The sequence below is a fragment of the Argopecten irradians genome, chromosome 14, assembly GCF_041381155.1.
Source record: "Argopecten irradians isolate NY chromosome 14, Ai_NY, whole genome shotgun sequence".
Classification (NCBI taxonomy): domain Eukaryota; kingdom Metazoa; phylum Mollusca; class Bivalvia; order Pectinida; family Pectinidae; genus Argopecten; species Argopecten irradians.
This window is the reverse complement of record NC_091147.1, coordinates 18,632,732-18,651,742: the sequence shown is the minus strand read 5'-3', so window position 1 is coordinate 18,651,742 and position 19,011 is coordinate 18,632,732. Positions and strand designations below refer to the sequence as shown.

At 34.2% G+C, this 19,011-nt stretch overlaps 1 protein-coding gene across 1 annotated transcript; it reads left to right on the top strand.

The window, feature by feature from the left end:
- The first annotated feature begins 609 nt into the window (after positions 1-609).
- Positions 610-16,049, top strand: LOC138308307 (protein IWS1 homolog). Its single transcript, XM_069249301.1, has 16 exons — positions 610-749; positions 1,372-1,439; positions 2,002-3,088; positions 3,431-3,467; positions 3,995-4,058; positions 4,464-4,521; positions 4,927-5,035; positions 8,593-8,746; positions 9,384-9,466; positions 10,803-10,854; positions 11,283-11,360; positions 11,712-11,829; positions 12,381-12,489; positions 13,084-13,140; positions 13,477-13,585; positions 14,371-16,049. The coding sequence occupies exons 1-16, from the start codon at positions 728-730 to the stop codon at positions 14,494-14,496; spliced, it is 2,331 nt and encodes a 776-aa protein (XP_069105402.1). The 5' UTR covers positions 610-727; the 3' UTR covers positions 14,497-16,049.
- Positions 16,050-19,011: the final 2,962 nt, after the last annotated feature.

Sequence of the window (19,011 nt, the reverse complement as noted above, 5' to 3'; positions counted from 1 at the left end):
AAAATAACATGCAGGTATACATATCTCTGTTCGGGAAAATAATACTATATCCCCTTTCAGCAAATCGTCATTGAAAATTGTTTCAAACCGATTCAAATGAATTCATAAACTGAAAAACTGTTGAATGTTACCATCCATTCAACAAATAATTACCGTTTAACAAAAACATATTTGCATGGAAATTATGATATATTCATTCAAAGGTATATTACTGAATTTTTGGATAAAAATGGTTTTAAGATTCGTTTATGTATACTGTACGTATTAGAGAAACTGCCAATATTATATCTAGGCATAATGGCATATTACTATACATATACAGTCTACATGTACATTGTAGTGTGGCATCTTTGATATGTAGTTACACATGTAGGTTAAAATTCTTTCTGAGGAAAAAAGTTTTTCTCAATATTAAAAAGATTTTAATCCTTACAAGTTTAGTTAAATAAGCGTGACAATTTGTTAATATGAACATTTAGCAATATAGTCCACATTTCTACAAATGCATGTTCGGCCTATAGGTGTCCTCTACAAAAGTGGTGCGATACCTCCAATAGGATAACAAGATCTAGAGTTGCGTCCCTTGTAAACCATCCAGTAGAGGTCGCTAACTAATTCACTTCCTGTTGATAAAACGAGAAACTTCGCGTGTTGAAATAAGCTACCAGGGAAAAGGACCAAGTTCACTGTTTATTTTACATAATTACGACCTGGTGGCAAACTTGTTATGGAGGAAGATGAATACACTGGTAATTTTTGTATATGTTCAACACATATGTTGTAGTCTGTAGATGGACTCGTCAAAACTTACATTTAGAAACTGGTCACCATGTCCCATGATTTGTTAGCTGTTTTTTGTCTGTTCGTAACATTGTATACAAAACATATAACCAAGAGCTGAAATTGGACTCGACTTATAATCCTATGGAATGATAAGGTCACCATGTGATTATTTTCTTTCATGTTTATACAGCCGAGTAAACCTTTCCAATTAACCCAGTTATTCAAGTTTTACTGTAGTGTACGTGTGTATATAATGCTGCATAGTATTTGACCCTATAGGCGCCCAAGACATTTGAAAAATAAAAAAATATATATAATAAAAAGGTGCTTAATAAAACAATAAAAACAATTATTGTATATCTTATGCAATTTTGGACTTGAATTATGCTCTGGCAATTGAAATTGAGGCCTCCAAATATGGAGTAGGGACATGGGCGCTTATAATTATTGGGTTGAACATTTTATATGTAAATAGGAATTAACAATAACTTCCATTGATTAGAATGACACATGAGAGGTAATTTTAGTCATATAATGCACTGAAGTGTCTAGCTGGGATATTGATATAGAAACAATTATCTGTTGTAGGGAGTGGAGGAAGCACCCCAGTGCAGGATGAACCTATGTACATGGAAGGGGATGGAGTTCAAGAGGAGGTCTGTGTTCTACTGACAGTACTTCAATTTGAAAGTGTTATTTTATGACAATAATAACTCATTCACCCCTGAAGACACATTATAACTCTTCTGAAATAAAGGCTGTTCATTATCATTAATTTTCAGGGGTGAATGTGTGAAGGTGTAATGTGAAGATAATTATATTATTCATAGTGTTGGACTGATTTTCAATTTAAAATGATGATCTATCAATTATGTTTTTTCTAAAAACTATCAATTTTGAAATTAAATAAACGATTATTAAAATGGGAGATAACTTGTGATTATTTTACATTGTTCTTTTTTATCTGAAATATATACAAAGCACTGAATATTAAAATTTGCATCTAGGATATTGATGTATTGAATTTGTAGTTACATGATATATCCCTTTTTATAATGTTTTGATATGCAATTGTGTTTGGAAGTAATGTATCATACATACACAGGAACCAAATAGAAAATGATACTTTCATGAGCTCAACACCAGCTGTTGTTTTGTTTTAATTAAGTAAAATCAAGTGTTCTTTATTTTTACTTCTTTTCTTATATTACTCTGTAGATGATGAATATTGACCAGGCCAAAGAAAATGACTCTGATGTTGGAAGCGAGGTTGGATCTCAGAGAGGAGGTATCCGAGCCGATGATGAGGATGCTGAGTATGTGAGTGATGGAGGAGAGGTGGAGAGGGAGGAGGTGGAACAGGATATTGTGGATGACGAGGAAATGCATTCCGGGGATGAAGGCCCAGCTTCTCCAGCAGGGTCATATGATGGAAGTCCTCAAGGCTCACCCGATGGTGGAGGTCCAATGTCTCCAGAAACACCCCCAATGTCCCCGGGAAGTGGACCAGCCTCCCCAGGCGATAGTCCCCCAGCTAGTCCTGATGGCAGCCCACCAGGATCGCCAATGGGAAGTGGTAGTCCCCCTGGGTCACCTAGTGGTCCCATGTCTCCTACTGGCAGTGGCAGCCCTCCTGGTTCTCCAACCGGAAGTGCACATGGAAGTCAGAGTCCAGCTTCCCCTGCTGGTAGTGCTCCAGGGTCCCCAGCTCAAAGTGCAAGTGCTCCTGGTTCTCCCAGGGAATATGAAAGTGCTCCTGGTTCCCCAGCAGAAGGCGGTAGCCCTCCTGGTTCTCCTGCTGCCTCCCCAATGTACTCCCCAGCTAACAGTGGTCTAGGTTCTCCATCTGAAATACAAATTCCCACAATGTCACCAGGAAGTGATCCTGCTTCTCCCAGTGGTCCTGCATCTCCTGCAGGAAATGACAGTCCTCCCCAATCCCCCACAGGGAGTGGTAGTCCACCTGGATCCCCAGCTGGAAGCAGGCGGTCACGAAGTGGTAGTCCAGCTTCTAGATCAAGAAGCCGGTCTGGGAGTGGAAGTCGTGGATCAGTGTCCAGAAGCAGATCTCGAAGTGGAAGTCGAGGTTCTGTGTCAAGAAGCAGATCTCGGAGTGGAAGTCGAGGTTCAGCATCCAGAAGTCGTTCGCGAAGTGGAAGTCCAGCATCTGTGCGTTCTAGATCGAGAAGCAGCAGCCGGGGTTCCCGTTCGCGGTCACGTAGTGGAAGTGGATCTCCTGCTGGCCGTCGTCGGATAGATTCTGATAGTGAAGATGAGGGAGCCAAGAAGACTTCTAAGAAGAAAGGTTTGGATGATAAGTTATTATTTTTCTTTTTTTTTTATGAGTTTATTAAGGTTATTTTGGTTTGTTTTAATTACATTATTAGCTTAATAGTCAGTAACTGACCCCCTAGAAAGACATAGAGGATCAGTAAGATTTATAGGCAAGAGTTATTTATTTCTTTATTTATTAAAAAGAGTTCATTTTCTGCTATTTTATGTTGTTAATGGTATTAAATGATGGTATTGTATTTATTACTGATGGCTGAGATATATGTAAATTTCTTAACATTCTGGTGTAGTACCATATGTTAAACAGTTTCCTGGTGTGACAGAGAAATAAGAGATGATTAATTTTGTTTTCCAGCTAAAGGAAGTGACGATGAAGATGATAGCGATAAAGAGTGAGTGAATATATCAGAAATATTTTTATTTAAGGTCACAGAGGTCAATTGTGGTAAAACAGGTCTGTTCAGTAAATGTAGATGTAAAGAAAAGACAAAAGATATTGTTCTTCATTTAGTATTTATTTTGTCTTTTGAAAAATCTTACCACTTTTCATGCAAATTTATATTTCACTGTAAGACACTATGTTGCTTTCATAAAGATGAAGAAAAAAAAATATCTTAGTATTAATGAAATTCATTTGGCTGTGGCACATGTTGAGTGTAAAGATGAAATATCCTTATTGACCAAGTATGGAATGAATACCCCTCTCTTGATAATAATGTGTCATTAAATATATTTCATGTTTATGTAGCAGAATATATGATTCACATAGATTTAATCTCTGCCTTTTAATTAGCTAAGGATCAATATTGAGGTCTCTTGAGGCTTACTTGTGATGTTCAATCAGTTGAGCTGGAGAAGTTTTCTGTAGTATATAGTCTTCACCAGGGTTACATTTGTTGAAAGAAAACATCTTTTGCAGGTCAGAAGTAGGGGAACTGATTGCAGATATTTTTGGATCCAGTGATGAAGAGGAGGAATTTGAGGTATAACTTGACTTTATAGTTTTGACAAAACTTGACAATATCATCAGATCATGTTGATACAGTAATTTAATATATAAAATCAGCTTTATGATAACACTAAGGGGTGTTCCAGGGTTGAGGTGGTAAACTGCTTTATTAGTCCCCTGTTGGTGAAACCTAAGGGGACTATAGTGTTTGTTGTTTGTCTCTATGTTGTTTTCAAGACAATAACTTGAGAACAGATTAATAGATTTTTTTTAAACTACATACATTGATACTGTATGAGAAAACGCAGAGTGGGATTGAATTTCAGGTCAAAAAGTCAACCACAAAGATTACTGTTACTGTAACTAAAGATGGATTGTTTTTGGAATGGTGTTTTCCAGACAATAACTTGAGAATTGATTATTGTTTATTATCTTGTAGGGTTTTGGAGAAGAGGATGTAGAAGCAGCAAACAAGAAAAAGGAAAAGAAAAAGTCAAGTAAGATAAAAAAAAAAGGGTTTTTGTTTGAGAAAATATCCTCTTAAATGAAGCTTTGATAAAGAATATACTAACTCAGAATATTTTCTGTAACTGTTACTGCTGATATTAAAGATCTAGAACTCACTCTGTGTAATACACTCTATAGATTAGAGAAGATTGTTTGGACACTCTTTATCAATTTTTTTTGTATCTTTAGACAATCATGAACAAAAAATAAACTGTAGAGTGATTGATTTGACAGCAATTTTGTTTGAAATTTCTCTGTATCTTCGGACAACCATGAACGAACTGTAGCATGATTGATTTTTTATATGACAGCAATTTTGTTTGAGAATTCTCTGTATCTACTATCTTCAGACAACCATGAATGAACTATAGCATGATTGATTTTTTATATGACAGCGATTTTGTCTGAGGACGAAGACGAAGGAGGAGAACAAGCTACTGGAGAAATAAATACAAGTCAGACTGCCCCCGACAACTCTGACGACGAGGTGAATCGCGATAATGAGTAAGTAAATTAATTTGGTAACATGTGTGTCCATAGCCTTGTTTGATAAGGTGATTACAGTAAATGTGTAGAGTCTATTAATGTTAGCCAATGTGTTCTCGGCTTTGTTAGACAAATGTGTCTCTGGGGACATTCTTCAGTGAGTGAGATAACACTATAAAATTCCAATGTTACAAAGAGTCACAACAAAGAAATATACAACACGGATATATTTCAGTCTTTAAAAACATACAAATACTTAACATGTGAGGCCATCCTTAAATGTCGCTTTTAGGATGTTGATCTAATGGACTTACCAACAACTCTGGATTTAAAGTGTACACGGAATGGAAAATGATATTTAGATATGTTATTCTGTTTGATCTCCTGACAAGAATGTTGAAACCCACATCAAAATCGTCCGCTTCAGTACCGAGATACCGCCCTCCGAAGTACTCGATTTTTACCTGTATATCAACTGCTAATCAGGGAATCGGCCGCTCACGCTGATTTGGGGGAATAACCGGATGTGACGTCACGAGGACAACGGCAGTGAGGTGTTTGGTAGTGTGGTTATAGCACAAAGGTGGACATATATGTATTCCTAAAATGGGGTTACAAGAATTTTACAGATATATATATACAGTATACAGTTATGGTGACGATTTAATTATATATAAAATAGGAAATATTGCAACTGAAATCATGCTAAATACATAAGTAGATTAGCGGAAATTATAAGTTATTTATGTTTCTGGTGTAAGCCAGGTGTACCTTGTGTAAAAACTTTTAAGTAGACATCTTATCTCTGTTTTAACAGTTTACTAAATTATCAAACCTGGGGAATATTCAATTTTCATAATGTCATATAAAAAGAGACAAATTCGAAAAATGATGGTCATATAAGTATCCATGTGAATATGTTTCTGTATAAATAAAAATTCACTTGGCCTATGGATTTCTAGAATCAGCATAACGAAAATAAAAGGTGTTAAATGTATTTCATAGTTCATTACACATAAATATCATAGACATAAATTGGGAGGGAGAGTAAATAAAAAAAATAAACCACTTGAGAAATTGAATTTAAAATACATAATTCCTTTATAGCTGTAATGAGTCTATCTTACTTTTATAGCTACATGTACATGTATGAGAACATGTGTTATTTTAACAATATTCAACTGTACATTTTTTGGTCATATAGACTATCATTATTAGCATTATATAATGATCGATATTGACCAAAATTCACAAAGAATTGGATATCCAAAATCTAGCAACTTCTAGGAAATATCTAAATTCTGACATTGTGCATCATATTTGCATTGTCATTTGTAAATAATTCTGTAGTTTCTGTTATAAAAATACATATACATATGTAACCCTGGTCAATACTAGCTGCAATATATCGCTCGGCTAGGGAGAACTTCTCTTTAGCTCGATCGGTTGAGCGTCAGACTGCAGAGGCAGGTATTAAATTTATTGTAAATCCTGCACCCTGTTACACATATAACTAGAAATGTATATACGAGACAAATGTATACATTTGTCATTCTGAAATATACAATTATGTATACATCTAGTGATTTATACACTTATTTTATGTTTTATTCGAACGGTGTATTTTACTGTAAACCAAGGATTTAAAAGTGGAAATAAATATGACATTATACAACAATTAAATGATGGTCCATCGCTAACTTACCTGTGATCTTACTTTTGACACCTGACGTGAGCTAATCAACGAAGCGTGACAGGTCACTAAACACATTTCTTACGTAATCTGGTTATTAGCCCCCTCATTAGTCTCGGTTGACCACACATTTTAGTTACTGCTGTATACAGGTAAACAGATAAACGCAGCACGACATTGGCTATTCGGAAGTACAGTTCTGATTTTGTTCTGTACTTGATATCTGCAACTTGGATTAGACATAGACATCTTCAGTCTTTTTTTCGTGTGACTCCTGCATGATTTATTTTTTCAATTAAAGACACTAATAAATGAACTTGAGCGAAATATCAACAAGTTGTCGGATGTATTGTATTATATGAAAGCTGAATGTATTTCGTCAAAAAAAAATGGATCGATTTCAGATATAATGCAATTAGTAGATGCATTTACATATATGCAAAAAAATCTGTTTAGAATCATAACTTAATTCGTATGGTAGGTTATATGAAAAAGTGAGAAATTTGTAAAGCGGGTTTGACCAGTACAACGACCTGAGTCGGGTTTTGGATAACATAGTCAAGAATCCTTTACATAATATTCATGTATATGTGGTTCCAAATACCGTAGATTTACAATGTACGTGGATTATTATACACATTATATTGTGTATAATTCTGCAGAAATGTTCATTTATTCCAAACTCATATCTGTGATTTAGGATAATATGTAATAGGTATCGGACATGTACACAGGTACTTGTGTCTGTAAAAATCGATATTTACAAACAGATAGTTTATATTAGATGGCAGACACAGAAAATCGCCACTCTATCTTATGCGAGTAGAGTAGGTCCCATTGTCCTCGTGACGTCACAGGTCAGGGGTCCCGAATCGGGGTCAATGGCTTGGGCTTCAGGTGTGTTCTAGAGAAAAGTACCGTAATACCGTATTCGCTATGAAACTCGTACTTTCTCCATTCTAAATTTTATACAATGACACATTTACCAAGCCTTATATACCAAACCATTCCGTGTACACTTTAAGATAATGATCAAGTAACCTCTATTGATCTGTGTGTTTCCATCTAGCTTTACAAAAAACTTTCATTAAAACTAGCATATGGCTATTTTATTGAATTTCCTGTAAAACTGCCTTCAAAACTAGCATATGGCTATTTTATTGAATTTCCTGTAAAACTGCCTTCAAAACTAGCATATGGCTATTTTATTGAATTTCCTGTAAAACTGCCTTCAAAACTAGCATATGGCTATTTTATTGAATTTCCTGTAAAACTGCCTTCAAAACTAGAATATGGATATTTTACTGAATTTCCTGTAAAACTGCTATCAAAACTAGAATATGCATATTTTATTGAATTTCTTGTAAAATTGCTATAAACAATATAAAATGAATACTTCTATTGAATTTCATGTAAAACTGCTATCAAAACTATATGTCATTTGTCCCAATCTATATGCTTATGTTAATAATTTCTTCCCCATTCTTGACTTGAGGCTTCTCTTTCAAGATAAAGGAAGGTCACTCATATATAAAAGTTCAACAGACATATATATATATTAATAACAGCTAAATGATGTCTTGTTATTACTGGGGTAATCACAACTAATTGATATCTAAATAAAGGATTTTTGTGCTTGCTAAATCTGGTTACCAATTCCTACACTCTAGATTTCATCATTACAATGACTGTTACTTAGGAGAGACTCTGATTTAACATTGTTGGACTTATACTAACTGCATACAGAAAATAGAATTAATGCAATGATATGTGAGAGCAAAACATTGTTAAAATATGATTACTGCTAAATCAGTATTTTATCTTTAAAAAGAGTAACAATGAATGTAAAACATGGCTGTTTACTCTATGTATTTTCTTATAGTGGTGCAGATTTTGTGTCGGACTTTGATCTCATGATGATGAAAAAGAAAGAAGAAAGCCGCAAAAATAGAAAGAAAAGGAAAGACTTTGATATCATCAATGATAATGATGATCTCATTGTGGACATGATAAAAAAGATGAAGGAAGCTGCAGAGGTAACACCTTATATTAGATTTCACACAATAGATATAGTAGATGATGGGTGTTTTTTGTAAAATGTTCTGTATCAAAACTTTGATAAGATGCATGATTTCTAACGTGCATGTACATATTCCGTCTTTGCATATTACAGAATTATCTGCCCTTGCAGGTAGGTATTGATTGTTAGGTCATGTGTTTGCGAGCGTAACGTCATACTTTTCACAGAAAACGGCGCCAGTTTTGCTCACAAAATAATGACGTCACAAGGGATATCTACCTGCAAGGGAGGTAACTCTGTAATATGTAAATACTGAATACAAATAATTCTTTTTATCTATCGGGGGCAAGTATTTGTCAAGGATGCCATATTTGTCGAAGATGCCATCCAAGGGAAATTTTTTATATATTTGTCAGTAAATTGAAGGAAAACAAGTTCTCAGGCAGGTTCTGAGGGAAAAAATTTACAAAGTTTCTCATTAGTTGAAGTTCTACCATCTTAGTTTCTTATCATAACTGTTAACTGTTGTTGTGCAGAAGTTCTATCACATTTATATCTTTACATCAGCAGTTTTTAAATAAGTCTTCTAGAGATAAATACAAAGGTTTAATTAGTTTAGTGAGCTGGTGACTGTCTCTGAAAATATGTTGTAGGCTGATCGAGAGCTGAACACACAAAAGAAGCCGGCTACACGAAAACTCAAATACCTCAAAGATGTTAACTCTCAGTTGAAAAAGTAAGTAACTTGTATTGGTGTTGACTGCTTCTTATGATCAACAATACTTTGTAAACTTTCCTATATAATTTATATATGTACCCATTCCATGGTCAATCCTTGTTTATAAGTAGTTACATGTTGTGTTGTATGTGACAGATCAGGCCCAAGTTTCATCAACATTCTCTAACTTAAAGGATTTCTTTAAAAAGCTTGAAATTCTCCATGGGAAAGCAATATAGAAGTTACTAAACCTTAATGGACTTAAATGGAAAAATAATGAACAAAGGCTAAAAGCTTTTAAGTCCATATCATGAGAATATTTACAAACAACAAGTTGTGTATAACTATATATAAATGGCAAAGGCATATGTAATTAAACAATATAGACATGATAGGTTCTATTAATGATCATGAGTTATATTCTTAGAGTGTTTATCAACAAAATGCTCAAATGCTTTTGTTGTCTTAGCATTGACAACATGCCTGGGAAGATTGCTCTATGTGTCTACCAATCTTAACGTGAAAGAGGTTTTTCTTAAAGGGACAATTCAGTCTAAGAGAACACTACATATATCGGGAAAAACCCCAGTTCTAATGGAAATTAGATCAGTCGGTTTTACTGTGATATACCTGAAAAGCCCATGGTGGTGACATGTGTGTGAAATGTTCAAACTCGCTCGCTGTCCGCCATTACACACTGTGGTCGAACTTCTTGTATGTCGAACCCTGTCCCTTGCTCGTAGAGTAATGCAACTTTTGTCTAAAACTGCTCAGATCGCTCTGACAGTAGTGTGTTTACCTTATTAGGTGAATTGTCTTGCCTAAAAAATAATTTTATCACCTTCTCAGTGGTTATGCAGTTCATTTGTTTAACGTGCGTGACTTTGGCTCGGGTATGGGTACAGCGTCCATATTGTACCTGCTTAATCGTATTGATCAACGATTTGATATTTCAGCGATATTTATTAAAATACTTAACTATGTCGTGGAATTGGTCAATGTTTAACGTTATATGTTTCATAAGAAATGTAGAACAATACATTTATGCTATATTTTGCTTCTTGTTTATGTAAAATAATTGGCCTGAGCAAATTGTCTCTTTAATTCTGTATCATAAAGGTTTTTTTTATATAATTGAAAATTGCAGCCTTATGATCCCTTATTATTGTCAAAAAGTAATAAGTTTGAAGTGACTCTCTCATCAAAAATGCTATTAATTATAACTATTAATTACTATTGATTAAAGGAAAGAAAATATTCAGTTAAGGAACTTTAACTTCTGTAATACTTTTTCTATGGAGAATATTAAGGAATGTTGATAAAACTGGTCCGTGTATTGTTTACTTATTTCCAGATCGGACTTACACTTGGCGTTCCTGGACTGCGGAGTGTTGGCAGCTATGACTGTAAGTTTTCTGTACAGAGTTATCTGCTCTTGTAGACCAACAGTTACTACTATGATGTCACTTGTTTGTTAGGAAACATATATTGTTTTTCTGTAAATAATTACCAACTTAATTACAAATGATGTAGTTAATTGTACCTTTCAGAAGAATAAAATATATTGGCTTTGGCTATTCTGTCTTTGTATATTACTGAGTTATCTCCCTTGCAAGCAGGTGTTCATTGTGATGTCATTATTTTGTGAGCCGAACTCGCATCATTTTCTCTCTGAAAAGTATGACGTTACACCTGCAAACACATGACATGACAGTCAATACTGACCCACAAAGGCAGATAACTCTTAATATGCAAATGCAGAATAATATGTAGGACAAACATAACCTTTAGTTTATCTTTATAACCTTGTGATTTTGTTGTTTTTGTATGACAGGAATGGCTGGCACCATTACCAGATAAAAGTTTGCCTCACCTACAGATCAGAGATACCTTTCTCAAACACCTACATGATGTAAGTATACCTGTATTCTCCTGGCAGTTGAATGGTGTCATACAGAAGTAATATCCAAGTTCATAACACTGAATTATTATGCAAGTTCACAATGGCAAACAGCATAACAGTCAAACAGAGAAAAATGGTGTTAAGTCAGGTAGTTTTAATATACAGGTAAAACTGTATTACGCACATTTGTTTTGTAGAGATCTAAATATTATTTGTAATATTTAATATGTTAATAAACAGAATAATTATGTAACTTTGTTATTACACACAGAATTATTTTGACAGTTTATTATGTCACATAGAATTATATACCAAGGTGAGTTCTACCTGTAGGCACTAACTGATCTTGTTTGTGTTTAGTTCCCGACCGTCAGTAACGAAGGCTTGAAGGCTAGTGGGATAGGGAAAGCTGTAATGTACCTGTACAAACATCCTCGGGAAACAAAAAGGAACAAAGAACGCTGTGGAAAACTCATAAGTAAGTGTACCATTAATACTACAATAGTTCTAAAAAGTTTTAAGTCGCTAATATATATTCCTATTTACCTCAAATGATATTTGTATATAACAGAGTTATCTGCCTTTGTTGGTAGGTATCAATTTTGTCATCATACGTTTGTTATCAAAAGAATGTGATGGTTTCTCTCAAAATATTTTATGTTATACTCTTAACAATATTATGTATCAATTAATACATTACTTCAAGGGCAAATATATAAAATTCACAATAAAGTTACACTTGTCTGTAATTCTCTAAGCATTAACAGGGTTACAGTAACTGTTCAGCTGAATAATATGGCTGGTAAACAGTGAGGTAAAATATGACAAGTAGTTCTCTTTAGCTTAGTTGTATAATTGATATGTGCTTAGTCGGATAATTGACAGATATCAGGGTTACCTTCTTGTAGGGAAACAATTGTTGAGAAATGAACTGCAACTGTGAAGAATGAGGAATTTGTGTCTTGTCAATTTAATGTTTTTTTCTCGGAGCTTGCCATTTTATAATTAAAATGCTTGTTGACAATTTAGACGATTGGTCACGTCCGATTTTTAACCTCACCTCGAACTACAAGATGTTGTCAAAGGAGGAAAGAGAACAGAGAGATTATGAACAGCTGCCAAAGAGGAGGAGATTAAGGTTAGATTTCAAAATCATTCATTTTTGTGAGATATATTAAGACAATAGTATTTCTGAAACAAAAATATAAAGTTAATCATTAACAATGATAATGTCAGAGCATCTGTATTCATGGCCTAAGTTACAACACCAAACAAATACAAGGTTCTCTGTCTAAATCTAGGTTAACAGTGAATGTTCATTTTGCTGTATTGATGCATGGTCAAGTGAAAAGTTATCAAACTTGTATTGCAGTTTTATTTAAAAATTTAAAGCCATTTTTGTTAAGTATGTCACCTTGACTTGTTCTTCAAAACACATTATGATATAATAATTCTTTGAGTTTCTCCGCAGAAGAATTTCTGTCGGTAACAAATGTCTAAAAAAGTTTCTAGATAACTATGAATGCCTGTATTTCCAATGATTTTTAAGCTCATTGCAATATTTTCCATACACTTTATAGGATAACAGAATTTTTTAAATGATATTTTGAAAAAAACCAATATGGTAAAACTTTCTTTTTTTAGTAATTAAATGTTAGCATCACTATTAATGTACAGTAATGAGAAGTTGTTCTGTGTCCTACATATTGATATAAAACTTTTTTTCCTATAGTACGGAGGGTATGACCCCAAGGAGAGACATTGACAATGCCCTGGCTGGAGATCAACAGTAAGTCGTTAGTACATGTAACTGTAAACCAAATATCTTTTATTGCTACTAAATTCAACAATTTCCATTTCAAAATAACTTGTGAAGAATTATTTCCGTGTATTTTTTTATTTAATAAAATCTTTTTTAATACAGGTTATTATTAATTTGTGAAGATAAACTTTCGTGAAATTACTTTGTTGACATTCGCAAAAGTAAATTGCATTGTATATATATGTAGAAAAACAGTTTGTGATGGTGTACAATATCAAGTTTGGAAAACTTTCTCAATACATCTCATCTAGTGAATCTTCATTTACCAAATGTGGATAATTAACGTCGATTCTATGACTTCAGGGCCCTTCGTCCCGGTGACAAAGGCTGGATAATGAGAGCAAGAGTTCCTATGCCATCTAATAAAGACTATGTGGTGCGGCCGAAATGGAAGGTTGAAGAGATGGTCAAGGTCAGTGAAGCGTTTCTTTACTGTCTTAATGGAAAAAAATCACTTAACACAAACTGCATTGCTTTAATTTTGTAGTTTTTAACTATCCATATACCTTCATCTCTACTTCAATAAATCTTCTACATTATTGGTAGAACTGACCAGTGTTGTATCATAATTTGGCATGACCACAAAAATACGCCAATTTTTAGCCCACCATCATCTGATAACATTTTGTTCGTGGTCCAAACATTTGTTCTTCCGTCCATAAACTTTTCTTGTTACTGATATTTCTCAGAAAGTACTGAAGGATTCTGACTCAAATTTCACATGTAGGTTCTTCCTGTAGTTCTGCTATTTGTATTTTGTGAATAATCACATGCAAACATTTTGTATTTTGAGGTTTTCTTAGAAAGTACAGAGGGGTCTTCCTCAAATAAAACTTGTAAAGTCCGCTGGGTCCTTAATTCTGAACAAATCCAAACTCTATTGAATTTGAAAATTGAAGTATGTTGTTGCTATGTAGGCTCAATGTGATTCCATATGCATATTCAATATTTCAAAAGAACATTGAAAAGAAAGGAAATGTAGAGAAAAGGTATCTCATTCCACTATTTTATTTGATTGGCTTAACATAGGCTATCCTATTAACATCTTTTCATTGACTGACAGAGATCTATGGTAGACGCTATGGTCCCTCTGTGATCTCTTTCTATGCTTAATGTTTATGTGGGAACCTTTTTTCTTTTTGAAATATTTCTGCCACTTTCTATTATTTATCCAGGATTTTGTTTATGATATTTCAGACGTCACGGAAAAAGGATATTACTAGATATGAAAAACATGCAAGGTCATTTGCTGAGAAGAAAAAGATTGGAAAAGGCCAGCGTGCTGTAACAATAAGCATAGAAGGAAGAAAGATGGCGTTATGAGAGGGAAAGGTGTGGTTCATGAGAGAATGTGTGGTTAATGAGATTCATGAGAGAATGTGTGGTTCATGAGAGAATGTGTGATTTACTAGCTAATATGTGGTTTATTGAGTGGAAGAAGTGTATGACAAGGAGAGTGATTGTATCATTATACAAAGTTACATTTATTAATGCTAAAGGCAATTCTGTATTTGCACATTAAAGAATTATCTGCTCTTACAGGTAGGTATTGATTTAAATGTCGTATGTTTGCAGACGTAACATCTTTCTTTTTGGAGAAAATGATGCGAGTTTCGCTCACAAAACAATGATGTCACAATGGATACCTACCAGCAAGGGAGATTACTCTGTAATTTGCAAATACGGAATTCAGTTGTGTCGATAAGTGAAGAATACAGAGATAGATACAGAGAGAACATTTATATGACAGGAAGTGTGGTATCATGTGTTTACATGTGACAGTGAGGTAATAACTTGGAACCTTCACAAATCATTAACTTTCAATTTTGGTTGATAGATACTGTATTTATTTTTTTTTAGACTTTATCTGTTTCTTTGATAGATGGCTGACTGTAAATTTGGGCTTTGGCCAAAATAGTTATTTTCATTTCACTGAGCCAATGTTCATACAAGTATAAATGTGTTTTTTTTTTAATTCAAACATCTGATTAAACTTAGTGACAGATTCTGTTGTTAGGCTCTCTCAGTTCATACAAATACACTTATATAAAGTTATAAAAGACACTCACTATCATGTTTTGTGATTACAGTAGTATATAGAATAAGGTGACTTGTTAGAGATTAACACAAAATAAAACCAAATCTCGTTACCTGGATGTACAACTATCAGGAATATCAAATCAGGGCCAGTTTTGTTTAAATATGAGACAGATTGCTATCTTTGATAACACACAAGTATTGTGATTGTGAAATTTATGGCAAGCTTTATAGCATATTGGGACTCAGCGGGAGATTTCATGTGAGAGTGAGTGTAGTGTAATTTTAGTACGTCTGTGTTAAAATGTGGACTTTGATCTGATTATGTCTTATGTACAGTAAACTGTGTAACATGATACATGTATGTTTTCTGTGGTTTCACGCTTAGAATAGGATTTATACATTCAGATACCAGATTAAAAAATGATACATTTTCATCAATGTCCATTGTTTCATTAAACCATGAACACAATTAGCATTTCATATTATACAGTACCCTGTGCATGATAACTTGAGTTGGAAGTTCTTAAATATTGCCTGTTAAACACTATTCTAACAGACAGTATTTTAAAGTTGCTTATAACTCTGAATTTTCTGTACAAAGTATTGAGATTTTGGTTTTTACAAAAAAAAGTATGTGGGAACTTCCTTATGATGTCTTGCCTAGCTAGAGACAGTTAAGGTTTGGTTTCTGAATTATTTTACATGATTTCATATACTGATTTGAAAACATAACATTTAAGTACCAAACCATCAAAAGATGGGAGTCATTTGATTAAAACTATTTACACATGATGATATGAATAAAATGCTGTGAAAAAAACACTGACTTGTATTTGGTTGATTTGGCTTGATTTTAAAGTCTCATAACAGCTGAGATTAGTTAAGGATGTGTCGGGTTTCGGAGGTGGTGAAAACTGAAAAAAACCCAATTCAGTTCATACCTGGCAAACTTGCCTCCAAACAACACAGCATGAAATGGGGCTATATAATTTATAGAAGTCGAAAATGTAAATTATTTACCGACTCACAATGCACGATAATGGACAAAAGGCAATTAGAATAGGTCACCTGATGAGACTTGACCTAATATATATGGTAGCTTCTGCCCTTGCTTAGTGCCTATTATAATGCTAGGTTTACACTTTGTTCCCTGATTGACTTCAAGAGCCTGATGCGTGCAATGGACCAGTATAGAGTGTTTATACATCTGTATCAGAACTCCCAATTCCCAGTCTACATTAAAATAACAAAATAACCGCTTTCCTTTTAACGAAATATCTGTTATTGAATTTGAAATTAAAAGCACCTGCAGTTTGATATTAACGTCGATCCAGTACTAATGGAGATGTCATAAAATATTTAGGGCGCGAGATCGGGTTAATTACTTAGCATGACATGTCAAGTCAAAATAAGTATTGGAGATAATTATTGTGCAGATACATACACAATAATTTAATTTATAATTATCAAGTCTTTGTGATACGTCACGTTAGAGCGGATTACCATTTTTAACAGCAAGTAAACACGGTATTTATTAAACGAGCACGTCGTTTGCGTGAGTGTAATTGGTGCAATTAACAGTCTTCATGGAAGTGTCCTTTTATAATTATAAATTTTAATCGCCTATTAAATGAATGTTGTTTTATTATGGTATTTCTACCAACGTGCATGTTCCAGGCTGTCTCTTATATTGATAGAAGCCAAGGTGGAGGGACAACATGTCGTGTAAACATGTTTGGTTTGCAAAACAAAATTTCCTTCGATGTAAAAAAAAACCCATTATAGCCAACCTTGGAACTAAAATGACCTCCGTCTCAAAATCGTTCAAATGAAACTAGACTAGATAGATAAATTGTACTTTATCACAGCATTTTGGATCTCGAAACCCCCCTATTTTCATGATTTTGATTTCCTGTAAATATCTCCCACAAACAAGCTTACCGTAAGTGTTGCAAGCAACAAACGTCCCCTGCCGTCAATTACATTTTCTAATAATTGGCAGGTTATTATTATTGCTTAGTTATGCTTACCATTTTATGAAATTTGAACAAATTCTGTTGATGTTATCGTCAGGTAACAACCTATTTCAAGCCCACCGTCATCAGATGGTGGACTATTCAAATCGCCTTTCGTCCGTGGTCCGTCCTTACGTCCGTTAACCATTCTTGTTTCCGGTATTTCTGAGAAAGTGCTGAATGGATCTGTCTCCAATTTCACATGCAGGTTCCCCTAGGGCTGTAGTTGTGCATGTTGTAATTTTGGACCCATCGATGAACAAGATGGTCGGCAGGCCGCCATCTTTAATTTTGATAATTGAAGTTTGCTACCGCTATTTCTTAGAAAGTACGGAAGGGATCTGTCTCAAATTTCACATGTAGGTTCCTCTAGGGCCCTTGTTGTGCAAATTGCATTTTGGGACCATTTGGTGAAAAAGATGGCCGACAGGCCGCCGTATTTGATTTTGGTATATAGAGTTTGTAACCGCTATTTCTCAGAAAGTACTAAAGGGATCTTTCTCAAATTTCATATGTAAGTTCCCCAAGGACCTAGTTGTGCATATTGGAATTTGGAATCGATCGGTCAACAAGATGTCCGATCGGGCTCTATCTTAAATTTTGATAGTTGAAGTTTGTTACTAGATATTTTTCAGCAAATACTGAAGGGATCTGTCTCAAATTTCACGTGCAGGTTCCCGTACGATCCTAGTTGTACATATTGGATTTTTTGACCATTTGGAAAACAAGATGGCCGACATGTCGCCATCTTGAATTTTGATAGTTGAAATTTGTTGCTGCTAGTCCTTCGGGATCTCTTGTTAGTAACACTGACTTTTGTAGTTGACCTTTTGACCCTTAATTCAATCCCAAACTCTCTTCTATTCCCAATGATGTCATTGGGTAACATTCCAGTTTTAGTAGCAATTTCCTATTAGTTGGTCTTTGGACCCCAAATTCAATCCCAATCTGTATTTTTCCATATGCTACCATTGTGTGAAATTTGATCAAAATCCATCAATTTGTTCTCAAGTTATAATCGCAAAACCAAATCCGGACAGACGGGAACAAACATGATTTAAATTATTAGTTTAGTATAGCACTTTAACAGATCCGCAGGGGACATGTGGTCAAACTGACTAAAATTTCTAAAATTTTCTGACTTCACAAATGTGATGCAATCAAATACTCTACAGAGATCAAAGGTAAAACTGATAAGATTACTTTCTTAATGTAAAATTGTTTTTATGTTTTCTTTTTTGTTTTACCGTAGGTTTGCAACTGTTGTCACATTGGGGACGTTTTCGGCACTATAACATATTGGTCACATTATATAATTGTCCTGATTGACTTCAAGAGTCTGATGCGTGCAATGGACCAGTATAGAGTGTTTATACATCTGTATCAGAACTCCCAATTCCCAGTCTACATTAAAATAACCAAATAAGAGCTTTCCTTTTCACGAAACATCTGTTATTTAATTTGAAATTAAAAACACCTGTAGTTTGATATGAACACCGTTCCAGTACTAATGGAGATATCATAAAATATTTAGGGCGCGAGATCAGGTTTATTACTTAGCATGACATGACAAGTCAAAATATACATGCACAATAATTTTATAATTTATAATTTCGAAGTCTTTGTGATACGTCACGTTAGAGCGAGTTACCATATTTAACAGCAAGTCAACACGATATTTATTAAACGAGCACGTCGTTTGTGCGAGTGTAATTGCTGTAATTAATGCATGTACATTTTTAAGTGTCCTTATACCTTATATAATTATAAATTTTGATTGCCT

Bases quoted from the DNA above. Each gene is read 5' to 3' on its own strand.
- LOC138308307 (XM_069249301.1), top strand. From the start codon at position 728: ATGGAGGAAGATGAATACACTG. The intron at 5,036-8,592 runs GTAAGTAAATTA...ATTTTCTTATAG, and splicing joins GAGGTGAATCGCGATAATGA to TGGTGCAGATTTTGTGTCGG. The intron at 8,747-9,383 runs GTAACACCTTAT...AATATGTTGTAG, and splicing joins AGATGAAGGAAGCTGCAGAG to GCTGATCGAGAGCTGAACAC.